The sequence below is a fragment of the Alternaria dauci genome, chromosome 1, assembly GCF_042100115.1.
Source record: "Alternaria dauci strain A2016 chromosome 1, whole genome shotgun sequence".
Lineage (NCBI taxonomy): Eukaryota > Fungi > Ascomycota > Dothideomycetes > Pleosporales > Pleosporaceae > Alternaria > Alternaria dauci.
The window spans coordinates 2,167,765-2,184,715 of NC_091272.1; the positions used below are offsets into that span (position 1 = coordinate 2,167,765).

Consider the following 16,951-nt stretch of genomic DNA (forward strand, 5'->3'; position numbering starts at 1 on the left):
ATGTCCATGAATAATGCAAAAATGATGAATCGGACAAGCGCCGTGTTCACAAGTCTAAAGTGTACTGATGAAATTCCGATGGACATGAAACGGTGCAGTGAATCCTGCCAAGGATATCTTAAATGCTCCCTCATGCAGGTTACTGCTCCTTGATTCCTCTCTCGCCCCAGCTCATGCCATAACTCTTTACCCTGCTAAAGTAGAAAGCACGGTCGTTCTTTAATCCAAACTCTGCCCAGTCATCCGTCAATCGGTTATAACTCCAGTACCCTTGCCAGACAAGTTTGTTGTTCTTGGCCCCTCTCCCTGCATTACCAAAGCTCAGTGCCATCTTGTACATGTACTTTGGCGTGGCGCCTGGTTTCTCAATGTGCAGCGTGCCTTCCTGTTCCCCGCTGCCAGGTTCTGGACCGCTCATGCGCCAGCGACCGAGCACGGCGTCCTTCATGGGTGCACTCGGCAGGTTGTGATGGTTCTTGTGAATGTGTTCGACATACAGGTAAGGAACCACATCGGTGGGCTCGGTGGTGGTAAGCAGGGAAATGCATGTTCCGTCGCGCAGGAAGCGCAGGTAGCGGAAGTAGGTTACGATATGGATAGGCGAGTTCCACGATGAGGTCGTAGGCAGTGCTTGTCCGGGACGCGTGTAGTTGACCGTGCTAATGTAGCAGCCGTTGAACCGGATGCGAGGGCGCTGCCGGAAGAGCGTGCGGTAAGTGGGGTATGGTGTTGGGACGAGAAGCTGGGTCAGTGCTGCTGGAGAGAGTGGCTCGGCTGCGGCTTCGCTGTCTTCGGAATCAGAGAGGTCAAGGTTTGCGGCGCCTAGAGTGATTCCGCCCATGTCGTCGTCACTGAGTGGTTTTCCCCCAACTTGACACGACCACGTGTAGTGCATGGACGCGAAGCCATATTCGGGACCTAGAGCCAAACGCTTCCAGACACGGTCTTCGGTGGTTACCAGGTAAGCCAGACGTTTGCATACTTGGGCCAGGCGAATGAATGACGCAATGTCTTGTACAGCGAGTTGCTCCAATATCTCGACGATGATCTCTTCCGGGATACTGGATATCGGACATGGAGGCGCGGGGCTTAGATCGGTTGGTGCTGGCTCGCCGAGAATGGAGGTGCTGGAGTATTCGCTCATCAGACTTTGGTACGTGGGAGAGAGACCATGTAGGGAGTGGTGGGCAGTGTTGGGCACCGTGGTCGAGGCATTGGATGGATTTGGGTCCTGGGTTTTGGGCACTGGGTGAGACGCTGCTGGTGTTGATGATGATGCTGAAACTGGTGCGTTTGCTGCTTGTGCAGCTTTGAGTTTCTTGAAATATGAGGGTGGGAAGTGCTTTGCTTTGTACGTTTCTTGAACGCCAGAATCGAGCTACAAACATCAGAACATGGTTTGTGGCGACTTTTGAATTCAACGCACCTTGAACGCTTTTCTGTACAGATCCACACTGTCACCCAGGCTACCTTGACTTTCCTTTTCTACGGCTTTTTCATAATGTTCTAAAGCAGACGTCGGTTCTGTCTCTTCAGCAATGGCGGCAGCGGCCTGGGCGCTCGTTTCATCGAGTCTCCGGCCATGCTGCTTTTCGCCCAGATTATGATAGGTGTAGGAGTTGACTTCGTCACCGCCTTCCAGACTCAGGCTGCGAGCACGGGTGTGACGCTGCACGTCGGGCACATTGCTTTTGCTTGCATGAGATTTGCTCGCTGAGGGTGAAGTAGCGGTGTTGTTGACCGAGGCAGACGAGGCAGGCGCCTTGCCCTTTGACCTGGCCGTCACTTCTTCTCGCCATTTCTGGCGGAAGGACTCGAGCTCGGCCTCGGTGTTGGTGGGAACGTCCTGAGGGTCCATGGCAGACTTGGCCCAGAGCGGTCGTGGTACTTGGGTATCGGTTAGACGCGGTAAGTCCGAAGTCGCAGCGTGGTGGAAGAAAACAGGGTCCAATACAGAGGCTAGCAGCGGGCTTTTAGTAAGGACACCTGTTGGCCAGGCGGATTGTGACTCTAGGCAAAGTTCCGGTGCTCGCAGTGCTTAAGGCGTGCATGACGGGGGCCTGTGAAGTTGCGGCAAGGCCATGACGGGTGCCACTCGATGCATGTTCTAGCTTCGCGCCGTGCGCCATCTGATAAGCCGACGCCCTTTCTTCTCTGACAATCGGCTTCGGCGGCCAATCACCCAACGTGGGCGGCGCGGGAATGACGCGCCAAAAAGTGTAGCTCCGATAATTAAATCGTTGCGTCAAAGCGTCCCGTCGCCTTCGTCACCACTTGTACACGCCCATCACTCCGCAAGACAATGCGCATAACGCCCTTTTTGCGCATAACGCCCCTCTGACACGACCCCTCGCACCGCTCCGAGGCTGCACCACATTGCCCTGTTGCCATCCCGACCACAGGCAACATGGCCATGGCCACGCAGCGAGCCGAGGCAGCGGACCCGACCGGGGTGGAACAAGTGTCGCTGGGACAAAAAATGATGTCTGCCGTCTCTGGCAGTGTCCTTACCTCGTTGCTGGGTATGTTGCATCCACACAGTTCTGTACAAAACTAACTCCAACCAGTCACCCCTCTCGACGTCGTCCGCGTTCGACTACAATCACAAGAAACCGTCCCCACCACATCGCCACGCCCCCGCGGATTCAATGGCGCAACACTCACACAATTCCGCGACCTTCCCCCAAATCTCGGCATCTCCTCGTGCTGCAGAGAGGTCTTTTGGATGAACAACAAGGCGCCTTTCTGCGTAGCAGGGCCGACCATGGCGCCCATAAACCCCGCCGATTTGAGCTGTGCCGTCGAGGAGGTTGAGCGCAAGACGATAAACAGCACATGGGACGGTCTACGCAAAATCGTCCAGAACGAGGGGCCGCGGACACTCTGGAGAGGACTGTCACCGACCCTAGTCATGGCAGTGCCTGCGAACGTCATCTACTTTGCTGGTTACGACTGGCTGCGAACAGCACAAGCCTCGCCCTTGCGACAAACCGTCTCCGATGCGTACATACCATTAGTTGCAGGAGCCACTGCGCGAGTCCTTGCTGCCATAGCAGTCGGCCCTATCGAAATATTCCGGACGCGGATGCAGGCCGCAAATTCGACTGCCACCGCTGCTGGCCACTTCCGCGACACAATGGACGGACTTAGAGAAATGGTCGGCAGCCAGGGTGTCTCCAGTCTATGGAGGGGCCTCACCTTGACCCTCTGGCGCGATGTTCCCTTCTCCGCCATGTACTGGTGGGGTTATGAAGCCACAAGAAACGTTCTGACAGACCAACGAGGAAGAAGGGAGGCTAGGAATGATGGTTTCGAATTTCGCATGGGCCGAGGCGAGGAGAGGGTACGAAGACGAAGCAGGTCAAGAAGCCAGGAAAACCACAGAGACACTTTGATTGATAGCTTCATCGCCGGTGCTACATCAGGAGCAGTTGCTGCCTTCATCACCACACCATTTGATGTCGGAAAGACACGCCAACAGGTTGCACGGCACATGGGCGAGACGGCAAAGGACATCGCAAGCTCAACACGGCCGGAAGACCAATCCATGCCACGCTTCCTCGCGCACATCTACCGCGAACAGGGCATGCCGGGTCTGTTCAAGGGCTGGGCAGCCCGGTGTCTCAAAATCGCGCCTGCGTGTGCCATCATGATTAGCTGCTACGAATTCAGTAAAAAAATGGCCCTGGACATGAATGAACGACGGGAACGGGAACGACTGGAAGCATAAACTGCAACACGCCACACCACCAACCCGGTGCGTGACACACATCACACACATCACATCCATCACTCGCGTTATCGGCTTCACACATTGTATGATAATTGCATAGCGGCGCATTGGGAGCGTACAGGTCAAAACCCACTCACGATTGCATCAGCGGCGTTTCTTGCAAAAAAGGGGCGGACATTGTTTTATTGCCTTCTTGGAATAGGGTTGAAGCGATACCAGCGAATACGTTTGCGCATGACACATTCAGCATGTATTAATAAAAAATCACAATGACTGGCCGTGTTAACTCTCTTGTTTAGTGCCTTCTCTACCTGAACTTCTCAAGAAATCGAGGAATACTTCCTGACATCTTTCTGCCTGGCTGACATATATCTCATGGCCCGGGCCCTCGACGAGCACCAATTTGCTTCCTTGGATTGTCTCAGCCAAAACTTCCATATCTTCGACTTTAACAGCAGCGCTCTGCGTCGGCGATAAGATCAACGTTGGTGCTTTGATCTTCCTCAACCACGGTCTCGCGTCCAGTGTCGACAAGAACTCCGCGTACTGAGCCAACCCCTCACCGTCACTAACAGCAATCTGTTCGAGATACCAAGGAAGATAGTGCGGATCCGACACCGGAATCGTGCCAGGAATTCGCGACAAGGCCTCCGCCCAACCCCGGGATCCAAGCTCCCTGCACGCAGTCGGCCAGTCTTTCCTACCGAATGCGAAGAGCTGTAGAGCTTGTGGCGGCAAATGAGTAGGTGTTGAGCATACTGTCAAGCTCAAAACTCTCTCCGGATGCCTGGCTGCGAAAATCTCGGCCAGCATGCCTCCAGTTGACTCGCCAAGGAAATGCACCTTCTCCACGCTGAGTTGGTCGAGCGTATCGAGGATTTCTCCCAAGATTGTATCTACGGTATACTCGTAGTTTTCTGTATTCTTCGGACAACTGGAGTGTCCGTGGCCTCTCAAATCGCGTCGTATGACACGGTATTTGCGGGATAGAATCGGGACCCAATGGTACCAGAACGCTGCGTGTCGTGCAAAACCATGTTGTATCAAGATTGTCTCTCGGGGTTTCCAGGGATCGGTAAAATCGTCGAGAATGTAGTGGGTTCGCTGGCCGGAGGGGTGTTCAATGAATGTTAAACCGGAGGGGTCGCGATGTAAGGGCATGGTCGGTAAGTGTCCAATCCGTGAGATCCTCGTGTCAAGTGTCCCTTACTGTATATGCTTGTTTGCTCTATTCTGACCTCATGGATTCATTGCCGACTTGATCCCACTAGTACCCTACCGATGTATTTTGGGGTACATCGGTTTGTGGGGCATTTGCGGGGAAGCTGCAACGCCCAAGACTATACCCCAACACTTGGGACCATGCGGCCTCAACAAGAGCTACCACAAACATTGAAGGAGTTGGAGCTCTTTCAGTCAAAACTGGAACATCATAGATTAATGTTGATTTTTGTACAGATAAAATCCGCCGTGGCTGAGCTTTCCATCTTTACATAGCGAGCACCGACCATGTCCATCCTTGATATCGTCCGGACAGTTTGGGGATCATCTCTTGTCCTGAAACTTGGATTAATCACCACAACACCAATACTCCTCTTGTTGACGATATACTTCATCGTCGTACCGAACGCCATCAAGGTAACATTATTCATTTGATCGCTCGTCTCATTTGACTACTGACCTCGCCCTTAGGATCCCCGGCGTCGACATCTGCCACCAGGCCCCAAAGGTCATCCATTCGTCGGTTCTCTCTTTGAGCTCGCAGACTCTGAAGCCGTGCGTGAAAAAGTCATCGCGTGGCGCAAACAATACGGCCATGTGTTCTACACCAAGATTGGCGGGACAGACTACATATGGCTATCCTCACCGCAGGCTGTCAGAGACCTGATGGATAAAAAGTCGAACATTTATTCCTCACGAGCTCCTACACCCATGGCACAAGACGTCATATCAGCGGGCAGACGCCAATTGTTCATGCCGTATGGACCCAGGTGGCGCAGCATCCGAAAACATAGCCATGCGCTCCTCAACCTCAACACGAGTATCAAGTACCAGCCTATCCAAGACTTTGAGAGCAAAGTTCTGTTGAAACAGTTGATGCAAGATCCCAACGATTTCATGTCCATCAACAGACGTTACTCAGCCAGCGTCATCATGCTGATCACATATGGCTATCGCATACCCAACTGGGACGATCCGCTCATAAAACGCATCTACGGCTTGTTGGAACGCTTCACTCAGAATACTGCACCAGGAGTATGGGCCATTGATTCGTTCCCTGCCCTAGCGTCCTTGCCACAATGGCTGTTTGGGAACTGGAAAACACACGGCCAGAAGCTCCATGAACAAGACAGCAAAGTGTACCTCGATCTATGGAACAAGCTCAAGAGAGACACGGACGCTGGAGTAGCAAAGGATTGCTTCACAAAGACCTTTTATTTAAATGGGCCTGAGAAATCGGGCATCGATGATTTGGCTGCAGCGTACACGTGTGGCGGGCTTGTTGAAGCTGGGTCTGAAACTACCGGTTCGGCACTAAACAACTTTGTCCTTGCTATGGTTTTGTTCCCCGAAGCGCAAAAAAAGGCACAGGAAGAGTTGGATCGGGTGGTTGGAAAGGATAGACTGCCAACGTGGGAGGATGAGGAGAATTTGCCCTATGTAAGGGGTGTGATCAAGGAAGTATTGAGGTGGAGACCAGTGAACAAATTTGGAATGTCGCATGCGACTAGCGATGATGACTGGTATGAGGGCTGGTTCATCCCAAAGGGAAGTGTTGTAGTGCTGAACTGGTGGTATGATTCTCCGTCTCCTCAGTGGACTTGTCTGCGTTCCAGAATGGGAATTTTACTGATCAACACAGGGCAATACACAACGACCCGGATATCTGGTCCAACCCCTCCAATTTCGACCCATCTCGCTACTTGAACCATACTGCATCGGCAGCACACTACATGAACGCTGCCGATCCTTCGGAGCGTGATCATTTCGCTTACGGCGCAGGGCGACGCTCATGTCCAGGCGTGCATGTCGCCGAGCGTTCACTCTTCATCAACATGTCGCGGGTACTTTGGGGTTTCAACATTACCAAGAAGGTTGGAAAAGACAGGGAAGAAGTCCGTGTCAACACAAAGATGGAGCCTGGGTTTTTCAGTGTGCCGGAGCCTTTCCACTGTGATATCCGGCCTAGGAGCGAGGCACATGCCAAGATCATGAGAGAGGAGGGCGAGAGGGCAGAAAGAGATGGATTGGATTACTGAACAAAAGTTTCGATAGTTGTAGAAATAGTAGTTGCTGCATTCATCTCAGTATCCCTGCCTCTTTGGTGGCTCCTGGTAGCCTAAATTCCAGATCTTGTCACTCTCCTCACCAATCCACCGCTGGCTTTCGTTTGGATAACCGACCGGCTGCCTGAAGAAAATGTTCTCTTGAGACAACTCCACAACCTGGCCAGACAGCGAGTCATCCGCTAAGAAAGCATCAATGGCCTTGTTCACTGTCGACAAGGGCGTGATGTGCTCTTTAGGCCAGCTCTCTGCAACTTCTGGTGGACAGAGGTTTGTAGGAATAAACGCCGGGCAAATCGCGTTGACTGTGATTCCTTCCTTGACGAATATAGGTCCTGAGGCGCGGCATAGACCTACCACGCCATACTTGCTGGCCGTGTACTGAGGACACTGTGTCATGGCACTTGGGCTCTCGTTAGCCTCGTGCTCGATTCCAAACACAGGAACCAAGAAAAGTAGCACTTACTACAAACCAGCCGCACTACTCGTGGCAACAAACTTGCCCTTCCCACCGCCCGCCTCCTTGCTTCTTCTAACATAGTACTTGAACAGCCACAATCCCTGTATCACGCCCTCGAGGTTGACCTCCATAGTCTTTGTATTCAACCTCTTCACCAGACCTTCCTCATCCACCTCCTCCTTGTCCATGTCCTCAAAAATGTTCTGCCTATCATCGATACCAGCATTTGCATGGCAAAAGTCCAGCCGATTGCCGCCCCATTCGTAAGCGCGCTTGAAGAGCTGTGCTTGCGATTTGTACGAGGAGACATCAGTGTGGTGGAAAATGGCATCGGGACCAAGGTTGCTGGCTACGCGTTCGCCCGATGAGGAATTCAGGTCTGCGATGACGACTTTGTAGCCTTTGCTGTGCAGGTGGGTTGCGACTGCTTCGCCGATGCCGGAGCCAGCACCTGTTACGATGGCCACTGGTTTTGACATGTTTGTTGTTCTCCTCTGGCTCTGTTTATTCCAAGTATGATGCGAGTTTCGAAAAAAGCACCAGGTATTGCAACTGAGACGGTACTATATGTTGTAATGGCAACTTTTGGTACGTCTTCTTGCACCAAGCTCACGTCTTTGCCGATCGGACGCATCCTCCGGCTAAGTTGTGCGGCAGGCATCTTCGTCGGTGTGACCATGGGGGGTGGAGATGGGTCGCAAAGACCCCACATGAAGCACGCCGGGAGTTGCGGACAGGTACAAGCTACCCCGCACTAAACTGCTTGAAGCGTGCGGGGGTGAAGGTGTTCGGGGATTTCCGACCGATGCGCGTCTTGGATTTCGGATATCTACATGCGATGACACTCCATCGAGGAAACACAACATCACTAAAAGTAAGGTTGTATGTCTCTCTGATGGCTATGCTTAGTCACGGAGAGAGCGCAGAATGATCTTGGGGGTGTCCAGCCAAAGTTGCTATGCAGATCCCTAGCTACTTGCCGGAAACGAACATATCCCAGGCCGCGCTCAAAGTGTCTAGATCGACCTTCTCCAGTCTATCTCCTCCCTCAACAACGGGCCCATACACCTTGGTTCCGCCTTCTGCCGGTGCTCCACCAGCCCGTCCATAGACAAAGGCTATGAAGTCCTCAGCCAATCTCCGAGCTGTCGTCTTCGCGTCAGTGGGGAGATGTTCTCCAAAGTTCTGGAACAAAAACACCGCATCCAGCAAATGCGTACTTTTTCCTTGGAACCTGCCTTGCCAAGGATTTGGCTCGGTGAAGAAGTACGAGGCAACCTTCCCTTTGAAGGCGCGAGCGTAGTACTTTGCAGGGAGACGGTACGCAATGTCCGTCGCGAGATTGATGACAGAGGCCATGGCTTCATCGTCGGGACTCGAAGGTGTGATGTCATATGCTGATAAGACGGCTTCAGCGACAGAGGTAGGAAGGTTGCGAGAGAAGGACGAATGGATAGCCGACGCTATGCCATCATTTGGAAGACCCATAAAGAAGAAGACATTGCCGTCATGAGCACATGATCCTATCAGCAACTCTTCGCACCAGCTATTATTCAAACTCTGGAAAGTATCGGCCGAAAGTCCCGCGAATGTGGCTGCTTCTGAGATCATGTCGCCGTCGATGAAAGGTACAAGGGGTATATTCATCGGAGTCTTTTCAACAAGTTGTTCCGGACTCATGGCGATGAGACTAGCGATACGTTCCTGTGTTGAGACGTTCACAAGGTCTAGTCCTTTCATCATGGCGTCATAGGATATCTCGGTGGCAGAGGATGGGAGCGGCTTGAGCATGAGCGGTGTTCCTGACATGCTTATCGCGCGTCTGAACAATGGCTCTTTCGAACTCAATTGATGCAATACAGAGACTGTGTACCTGGTTAGCTCTCTTCCAGTCCACAGTTTGCATTGAAGTGCCACGACGAGATGTGGAGAACATAGGAAGCAACAACGTACCAGCACCAGCGCTCTCACCAAACAAGGTAACGTTATCCGCGTCACCTCCGAATGCACCAATGTGCTTTCTTACCCACTGCAACGCACATCTCTGGTCCCTCAAACTGTTGTTCCCAGGATATCCAGCTTTCCTCAGTTCCTCGCTCGTCAGGTTTCCCGGGGCACCTAGACGGTAGTTCACGCTGACGACGATAACCGGTGTGCCAAGTTCGGCACTCATTCTAACTAGACGCGATGGATCGTACTGCGGCCACGAGTTTGCGCCCATGATGAAACCACCGCCGTGGATGAATACCATCACCGGAATGGCAGTATCCGCCCCGCTGGGAATAGATGGAACAGTGATGTTGAGGTTCAGGCACTCAGTGCTGGACATGGGAGTTCCAGGGCCAGTGCCGATGGTACATTGAATCAAGGCGGCCTGCTCCAATGCACAACCGTCGATTGCTGGCGCACGAGGTCTGGTGTTGTAAGTATGCTAATCGAAGGACGAACAGAAATGACTTACCCAAACCCAGTAGCATAAATCATCTCCTCCCCATACTCAGCAATAAGCTCAGGCGCCGCAAGCCAATTCCTGACCTTGCCATACTTGATTCCCAGATACGTTTTCACACCCTCCTCTTCTCTGCCAACACACGTAAAGAACGGCGTTACAAGAGTAGCTGTCTTCACCCCTTCCTCTCCAGCACAAGCCCGCAAGCCATTTGATGAGTTGGGAGAAACCATGTTGTAGTGTATCTCTCACTCCCATGCCCTCCATCTTATATCCATCTTGAATCAAGAGCCAACTAGTGTCTTGCCTGACTGAGTTGATACACGATACACCAAGTACGCACACACAGACCAGCAGAGACGAAGGAGGCGGGTACTCTAAACTAAGCGAAGTCTCGAAGGCTGCATGCAGCAAAGTACACACGTGACATCGGCCGAACCCCGTCGGATTTGTATCGAAAACGTCTACGCTATGACCCTCGTCACGTGCTCTAGCGATAGTGCTGCGGATACTGCGTCGACAACCCTTGGTAGTTTGGACTATATTTGGACTGCTCTTCGCGCTGTGGCGTATGACTGCGGGCCTGAGTAGGGAGATAGCGACATGCTATGCTCAGAAGAGGACGGTAGGCTTATCGTGTCGACTGAATGTTGCACTTTGTATGGGCGCTTGCGACAGTGATGAGAAGGCGTAAGATGCGAACACGTTCCATGTATCGGGCACTTATGTTGGAGGTTATTCAGCTATTTCTTAATATTCCGTTGCTGTATGTACGTTATTACCAGAACAACCTCCTGATGGCGGGATTGGTAAACGGACTTCGGAGACGTAGTGTTGCGCAATCCACATGCTCATCCTTCGATCCTATCGGAACACGCGTCCCGACTACTGAGGGATATTGCTATTGAGAACACCGAATGCATAACGCGATGTTATGCTCTGTTTGTAGAGATGTTCAGTAGACTGGGTAATGAATCCATTTTATTGTCTCTTCGACAATGCTGTGATAAAAGCTCTTTGTCTCAAATTACCTATAACAAACTAGCTCTTAACGTCGATGCTCTTGACCAGCTCTCCACCTAATCGCTTGATTTCATGCACAATAGCCTCTGTATTTACTTTGATTTCAACGGCATCCTTCTTTGCCGTGACTGGCACGCTGTTCCATCCCGCCTTGATCTTCCAACCTCTCTGTGCGGTGGCTATCGGATTCCATAATCCGACGATCTTGTCCAATGTCTCCGGGTCCCAGAACCATAACACAGCATCGCCATAGATATCTGACAAATCCTGTGCAAAAAGCTGTGGCAGAGGTGTTACGGCCAGTGATGAACTTGATGTTGCCTTTTGAAGGTCGAGGTTTTTGAACTTGGGTGTGCTCTTGAGAGCTTTTGTTGGTTTGAGCGTGTACTTTGATGATATAGTTATGACTATATCGAAGTCAGAGACGCCGGGTGTAAAGAGCAATTCTGGTTTCAGAGCCTCTTGCATCTTAGCAGCATCTATGTCGTTGTTGATGTGCTTCAGCAGACGGTCTTCGTCCGCACGAACAGCCTGTGTAGCAACCTTCGCCAAAGCAGTCAAGCGCGCAGCAACGACCTTCTCGGGCTTTGCTTTGTTTGTCCAGGTTGTACCCTCCTCGTCTAGATTGGTCGCAGCGAAGAGCACAACGCGGTTCATAGCGGGATCAATGCGACGCCATGCTTCAAATCGTGTCCTCAACCGGTCGAGGTCTTCAGACTTCATGCCTTTTGATGTTGTATCCTCCAGATCTGCGGGGTTTGCAGAGAATGTGGTTGAGAAGTCGACAATTAGTGGGACATGTCTCCAGTCCCATCGACTGATCCATGACAATGTTCGCAGGAAACCGGTGGTCGCGGTTGAAGGCACAGGCCAAGGATGTGGTTGTAGGAAGGTACGAATGACGAGAAGCTCGATAAGTTCAGGGGAAAAGTGCGGGGCCAGGAGGTGGGATGCGAACCACTTCTTCGTCAACCGTATCGCTGGTGATAGGGCGAGGAATCGTGTACACAGGGTTTGTAGGACTTGCGAATGTAGAGGCGCTTGTATAAACTCACGCTTGTACAGTGCCAGAGATGCAGCTGCAGACTCTCTCGACGAGCCATCCAGTGACTTGTCCTTGATTTGACGATCAAACAGCGTAGGCTCACGATCGTGGTAGATGCGAATTCGGAACGTGAAACCCGCAGCTACAGTGACGTCAAGGAATGCTTGGTTCTGAGCTGGTTGCGACGGGTTCTCCATGCCAACACGAGCGACGTAGCCGACTTCGAGCTTCGACAGAAGCTCAGCTAGCCTTAGCAAGAAAGCAATCTTAGTCCGCTGTATGGCACAAAGGTCATCCGGCCAGCGTCCAGAACCTTCAAACTGCAGTACGACGGAGGCGGGAGTGTGGCCCGCGGATGGGATATCGATAGATGCATAACGCAACTGTGGGTCAGCAGCCCTCAGATGACGAAGTCGAAGCGGCAGCTCTTCCAAGTCCCGAATGTCCTTCTCCATGGCACTGAAAGCGTTCATGATGGATAAAAATGGCGCCGTTCCAGATTGTCCCTGCATCTGACCCGCCGGTATGAGGCGGCCAAACGCGTCACTTGAGAACCTGGCTGACTCTGCAACTTTCTCGTCCACATGCTTACCTAAAATGTAAAGCACAATCTGTTCCATGACCGAAGCCGATGCGTCTTTGACAGACCAAACAACACTCTCGAGGATGCTGCCATCCTTGAAGCGCCTGAGCTCCGCCTTTTCGCCCCAGAATTTGCGGAAAGAAGCAGCTTCCAGCTTGTTCTCTGCGGAAGGACCGTGATCAACGGTGCGAGTGGCGTTCGCAGGATCTGTAGCAAATTTTACAAGTATGCTCTTGCTTTGCTTTTCTTGCGGGCGTCGCGATGATATGAGCCAGGATTCCTGTCTAGGCATGGTAAAAGACAGAGCTGTGATACGATCACCAAGAGCGCGCGTCAGAGTGCTGTTTATCTTCCTGCAAATCTCGGCAATTCGCTGGTCGTATTCCTCGCCTGCGGTATCAAGTCCAAGCGACGCAAGTGGGATCTCGAGTGTGGCGTCGTAACGGTAATTCAATAACTCCGTCTTCAAAATGAACGCAGCGTCGAAGTGGTCGAACACGGAGTCACTCAGCATGTCTACGGTCGCTTTGGCTTCAGATCGCAGGCGCGAGTAGGACCATGGGGTCATCTTGAAAAGGACATTCTGTCCTCGCGGTCCATCAAACACGACAGGCGCAGTCTCTGTCTTTGGTATGGTAATGTTGGTTGCCTGGAAGATGAATGGTTTCTTAGTAAGATCGCCTCTCGACAAAAACTGCAGTGTCGACTTGAACAGTTGGTAGCTACTGAAACCGGAAGAAACGGATTGGGCGCCAGTTCCAGCGTTCGGTTGCAAGAGTATAGCCATTACTGCAGCCCATTCGAAGTTGCCGAAACCCCCATTACGCAGCTGACTGCCAAAACCACGCTGCTGCAGCCAGATGCGACCAAGTATGCAAGCATCCTTGAACGCTTCAGCTCTCGATGCGGTGCCGTGAAGAAGCTTGAGGTAGGCTGTAACGTTGGCATCCGATTGTAGTGTGTTGTTGTAAAAGGGCGTTGCAGCGAGAGCCTTGCCAGACGCTTCGTCGTCGCTGCCCTTGGGTCGCACGCAGTTCGAGTTGGGCAGCAGCTTGCTTGGCGCAAAAGTGTTTTCTGGCAATGCGACCAAGATATTGATATGGCATTTAGAGCTCGAGAAGTCATCAGCGTCCCCATTGCCGCTCGGTCGTACAGTCAAAATGGGCTGGAGCTGGTTTCCATTCAGGCAATCGAACGACAGCTTGAACTTGTGCTCTTTCGAGGACTTGATAGCAGCAGCCAGACAAGCCAGATAGTACGAGCGCTTGTAGAAGTATCGGTGGTTCAAATAGTCCTTGTCCGTAAAGATGCTTTTCGGCATTGTGACTACCAGATCGATGGAGAAGGCGTCTTCGTGCCGCGTCGCAGTCTTGAGTGGGTAACTGCCGGTCGCGTTGATGCTCGCAGGCCGTTCGTACTGCAGCTTGTACAAGGCGTCTTTCGGAGGACGAGGCGCGGGGAAGGGAATTGCGACACCGGCTGACTTGAGGGCTTTCTCAGCTTCAGCAATCTGCGTATCGTTAGCTCGTATTGCTTCCATCCATGTCGTCCTTGACGAACCGGTAGCGGATCGCGGCTAGGTATCTGCTCGATGATGGTCTTGAGGGTTCGCATGGCGTTCTCTGCGGGCGCTTCCCTCTTATCGTACTTGAGCTTGACCTGGTCCAACAGCTCATCCAACTGAAGCTTGAACATGTTCGACTTGAAGGAGTCTGCAGTGTACACGCCGTCCTGGAGGCTCGGCGCAGGTCTCTTGGGTGGCTTCGCGGCGCTCGTCGCTTTGCCGGCGGTGGTCTGCTTTCTGCTCGGATGGACATCCGCCTCTTCCTCAAAGTCGTCTTCCTCATCCTCGCTCATCGTCTCGTCGTCTTCGTCGTCTTGGGCGTCTTCTGCGCTGTCCATGTCGACTCCGTTCTGGTCGCCTGCATCTTCGGCGTCGCTTCCGTCCAGCGCCGCTCCACCGTCGGCCTCGCCAAAGTCAGCAAAACTTCCGTCGCTGTCAGCTTCCGAGTCGCTGTGCTCGAGCTTTCTTCGTTTCGTCGCGGGTGGGGCCATGGCGGTGGTGCGTGAGGGTTGGTCGAATGCGACGCGAAATTTCTCTGGACTTTTGGAGCGACAAGGGTCGTCTTATCGATAGCAGGGATCAGCCATGGCGCGTCCCTTACATCACACCCTCCCCTCATTGACAGCTCCACGAGCTCCTCATCTCGGCGCGCTTGCCACATGTACTCCATGCATGCACCATGAGCTATTGACTTTCATAATCGCGTTAGCCTGGAGCCTCATGGTGGTCAACAATACACATGAGTACACATCTTCCTGACTGTAGTATTCTTCCTCTTGCTGTCCTTTTACATCTCCACTCACGGTGCCGTTCCTAACTAAGCTCAACCGCATACGCGGACCCTCCCTTTTCATCGGCCATCGCCATATCGAGGTACAGAGTAGAGCTTTCGGCATGGCTTGGCGAAGCTCTGGGGAGACTAACGAGGCGCTGATCACAAATCTCGTAAACAACAAGCTCATTGGCTCTGAACGTGTCAGAGATGCTATGCTACGGGTATGACTAGACGTGTCCAAGACGACAACTTGTTTGGCTATAATAACAGTCAACAGGTTGACCGCGCGCACTACGCTCCGGCGTCACCCTACGAAGACTCTCCACAACCCATAGGCCACAAGGCCACCATCTCCGCACCGCATATGCATGCTTCAGCGTGCGAGACACTTCTCGACTACCTCCAGCCTGGCGCAAAAGTCCTTGATGTCGGGTCCGGCTCAGGCTATCTCACAGCTGTTCTCGCCAACCTAGTTGCGCCTAACGGAACCGTCATTGGCATCGATCACATTCAGGCCTTGAATGATCTGGCAGACAGCAACATGCGCAAGTCAGAAGAGGGACAAAGGATGCTGGAGTCGGGTCGTGTCAAATTTGTGACTGGAGATGGGCGGAAAGGCTGGGCAGAGGGCGCGCCGTACGATGCCATCCACGTCGGAGCTGCTGCTGCTGTCCACCACCAGGCCTTGACCGATCAACTGAAGGCTCCGGGCCGGCTCTTTGTGCCAGTCGCGGAAGGCTGGGCGCAGTACATCTATGTCATCGACAAGAAGGAGGACGGCAGTCTTGAGCGCCAAAAGTTGTATAGCGTGCAGTATGTGCCGTTGACGGACGCGCCCGTGTAGGCGAAAGTAAAATTCCAAGGGTCTTGTAGTCTATAGCCGTCTGGTACCACTACTGTCCCACCATCCCCTCGAACAACTCGTCTCTACTCCTACGTAACTCATCGAGCCTAACTTCCAGCTTGCCCACTTCTTTCCTGGCAGCCTCCTTGTCTGCGGGTAAGCCGCCAAACTCGGCAACCTGCCGCTCCAAGCCCTCGACCCGTTCTCGCAACTCATCCAGAGCCTTCTGCTGCTCCAACATGTCGGTTATAGCCTCGGCAGATCCAATGTTGTTCGATGCTGGCGTCGTAGTTCGCGATCGCGATGATTGGAGGGATGACAGTTTGTCTTCGTGTTCGCGGATCTTTGTACGCAGGTGCTTGACCTGACGCGTTTGTTCCGTCGTCTGGCGCTGGAGGCTGGACGGCGTTGCGAAGGCGGGGTTCGTTTGCAGCTCGTGGAGTTGGGTTCGGAGGAGGGCTTGCTGCTTATCCAAGTAGTTCTGCAGCGTGTAGATGTGCGCCAGTTGGTTTGTGAGGCTCTGCGAGGCGGTCGTATGCTGTATGAGAGCGTGCGCGATGGTCTCGGGGTTGGCGGTCGGTGCATTGAGCGCTACAGCTGTAGATGCAAGTGCGTCAAGCGCCTGCTCGCCCTCGGGAGTCAGGCTGGCTTTGAGGCTCGACAGTATCTGTTCGTCGTCTTCACTCCTCTGGACCTACCGTCGTGAGCGGTGTGCTCGACACGCGACAGCTAGTGCGGACCTATAGTTCTCATACCTCATCCAGCTCCCTCAATGCCTCCCTCTCTAAGCGCTCCATGACTGTCCTCTGCTCATCCGCCCTCTCGTTCGCCATGGACAGCTCACGGAGTACTTTGAGCGTTTCGTCATTGCGCTCAAACGTCGGCACTGTACGGCCAGCGTACTTGTACGACAGCCATGAGTCAATATGCGCCCAGTCCTGGGCCTGCGCACGTTGCTGGCGCGCCTTGGAAGGCGAGAAGAGGTCCGACGGGGTGAGGCTGTCCATTGTTTGCGGCGGTCGTGTCGTGTCGTGTCGATTGGAGAGCTACACTAAGCGCCTACAGAAGAAGACAACGCAAAAGTGGGGCCAATGCGAGCGTGGACCGGTTCAGATGCGCCAGTCGAGGGTGCGTGTGTGCATGCAGTGACGTTCCGGGCTGCCAGAGCGACGTGGAGACAAGTGACGC

The 16,951-nt window shown here is 53.0% G+C and overlaps 8 protein-coding genes across 8 annotated transcripts; 3 read left to right on the top strand and 5 right to left on the bottom strand.

The window, feature by feature from the left end:
- Positions 1–139: 139 nt before the first annotated feature.
- On the bottom strand, positions 140–1,858 carry ACET3X_000652 (uncharacterized protein; the record flags this gene model as incomplete). Its single annotated transcript, XM_069447971.1, has 2 exons — positions 140–1,378; positions 1,427–1,858. The coding sequence occupies 2 exons, from the start codon at positions 1,856–1,858 to the stop codon at positions 140–142; spliced, it is 1,671 nt and encodes a 556-aa protein (XP_069310894.1).
- A 549-nt stretch (positions 1,859–2,407) lies between these two features.
- On the top strand, positions 2,408–3,730 carry ACET3X_000653 (uncharacterized protein; the record flags this gene model as incomplete). The annotated part of the gene is made up of 2 exons (XM_069447972.1): positions 2,408–2,522; positions 2,568–3,730. 2 exons carry the CDS (start codon positions 2,408–2,410, stop codon positions 3,728–3,730), a joined length of 1,278 nt encoding a protein of 425 aa, XP_069310895.1.
- Positions 3,731–5,242: 1,512 nt separating this feature from the next.
- On the top strand, positions 5,243–6,993 carry ACET3X_000654 (uncharacterized protein; the record flags this gene model as incomplete). Its single annotated transcript, XM_069447973.1, has 3 exons — positions 5,243–5,371; positions 5,426–6,528; positions 6,597–6,993. The coding sequence occupies 3 exons, from the start codon at positions 5,243–5,245 to the stop codon at positions 6,991–6,993; spliced, it is 1,629 nt and encodes a 542-aa protein (XP_069310896.1).
- A 45-nt stretch (positions 6,994–7,038) lies between these two features.
- On the bottom strand, positions 7,039–7,959 carry ACET3X_000655 (uncharacterized protein; the record flags this gene model as incomplete). Its single annotated transcript, XM_069447974.1, has 2 exons — positions 7,039–7,423; positions 7,487–7,959. 2 exons carry the CDS (start codon positions 7,957–7,959, stop codon positions 7,039–7,041), a joined length of 858 nt encoding a protein of 285 aa, XP_069310897.1.
- A 493-nt stretch (positions 7,960–8,452) lies between these two features.
- On the bottom strand, positions 8,453–10,162 carry ACET3X_000656 (uncharacterized protein; the record flags this gene model as incomplete). Its single annotated transcript, XM_069447975.1, has 3 exons — positions 8,453–9,345; positions 9,434–9,894; positions 9,942–10,162. The coding sequence occupies 3 exons, from the start codon at positions 10,160–10,162 to the stop codon at positions 8,453–8,455; spliced, it is 1,575 nt and encodes a 524-aa protein (XP_069310898.1).
- An 808-nt stretch (positions 10,163–10,970) lies between these two features.
- On the bottom strand, positions 10,971–14,635 carry ACET3X_000657 (uncharacterized protein; the record flags this gene model as incomplete). The annotated part of the gene is made up of 2 exons (XM_069447977.1): positions 10,971–14,090; positions 14,141–14,635. 2 exons carry the CDS (start codon positions 14,633–14,635, stop codon positions 10,971–10,973), a joined length of 3,615 nt encoding a protein of 1,204 aa, XP_069310899.1.
- A 403-nt stretch (positions 14,636–15,038) lies between these two features.
- Positions 15,039–15,763, top strand: ACET3X_000658 (uncharacterized protein; the record flags this gene model as incomplete). Its single annotated transcript, XM_069447978.1, has 2 exons — positions 15,039–15,140; positions 15,197–15,763. 2 exons carry the CDS (start codon positions 15,039–15,041, stop codon positions 15,761–15,763), a joined length of 669 nt encoding a protein of 222 aa, XP_069310900.1.
- Positions 15,764–15,812: 49 nt separating this feature from the next.
- Positions 15,813–16,770, bottom strand: ACET3X_000659 (uncharacterized protein; the record flags this gene model as incomplete). The annotated part of the gene is made up of 2 exons (XM_069447979.1): positions 15,813–16,457; positions 16,519–16,770. 2 exons carry the CDS (start codon positions 16,768–16,770, stop codon positions 15,813–15,815), a joined length of 897 nt encoding a protein of 298 aa, XP_069310901.1.
- Positions 16,771–16,951: the final 181 nt, after the last annotated feature.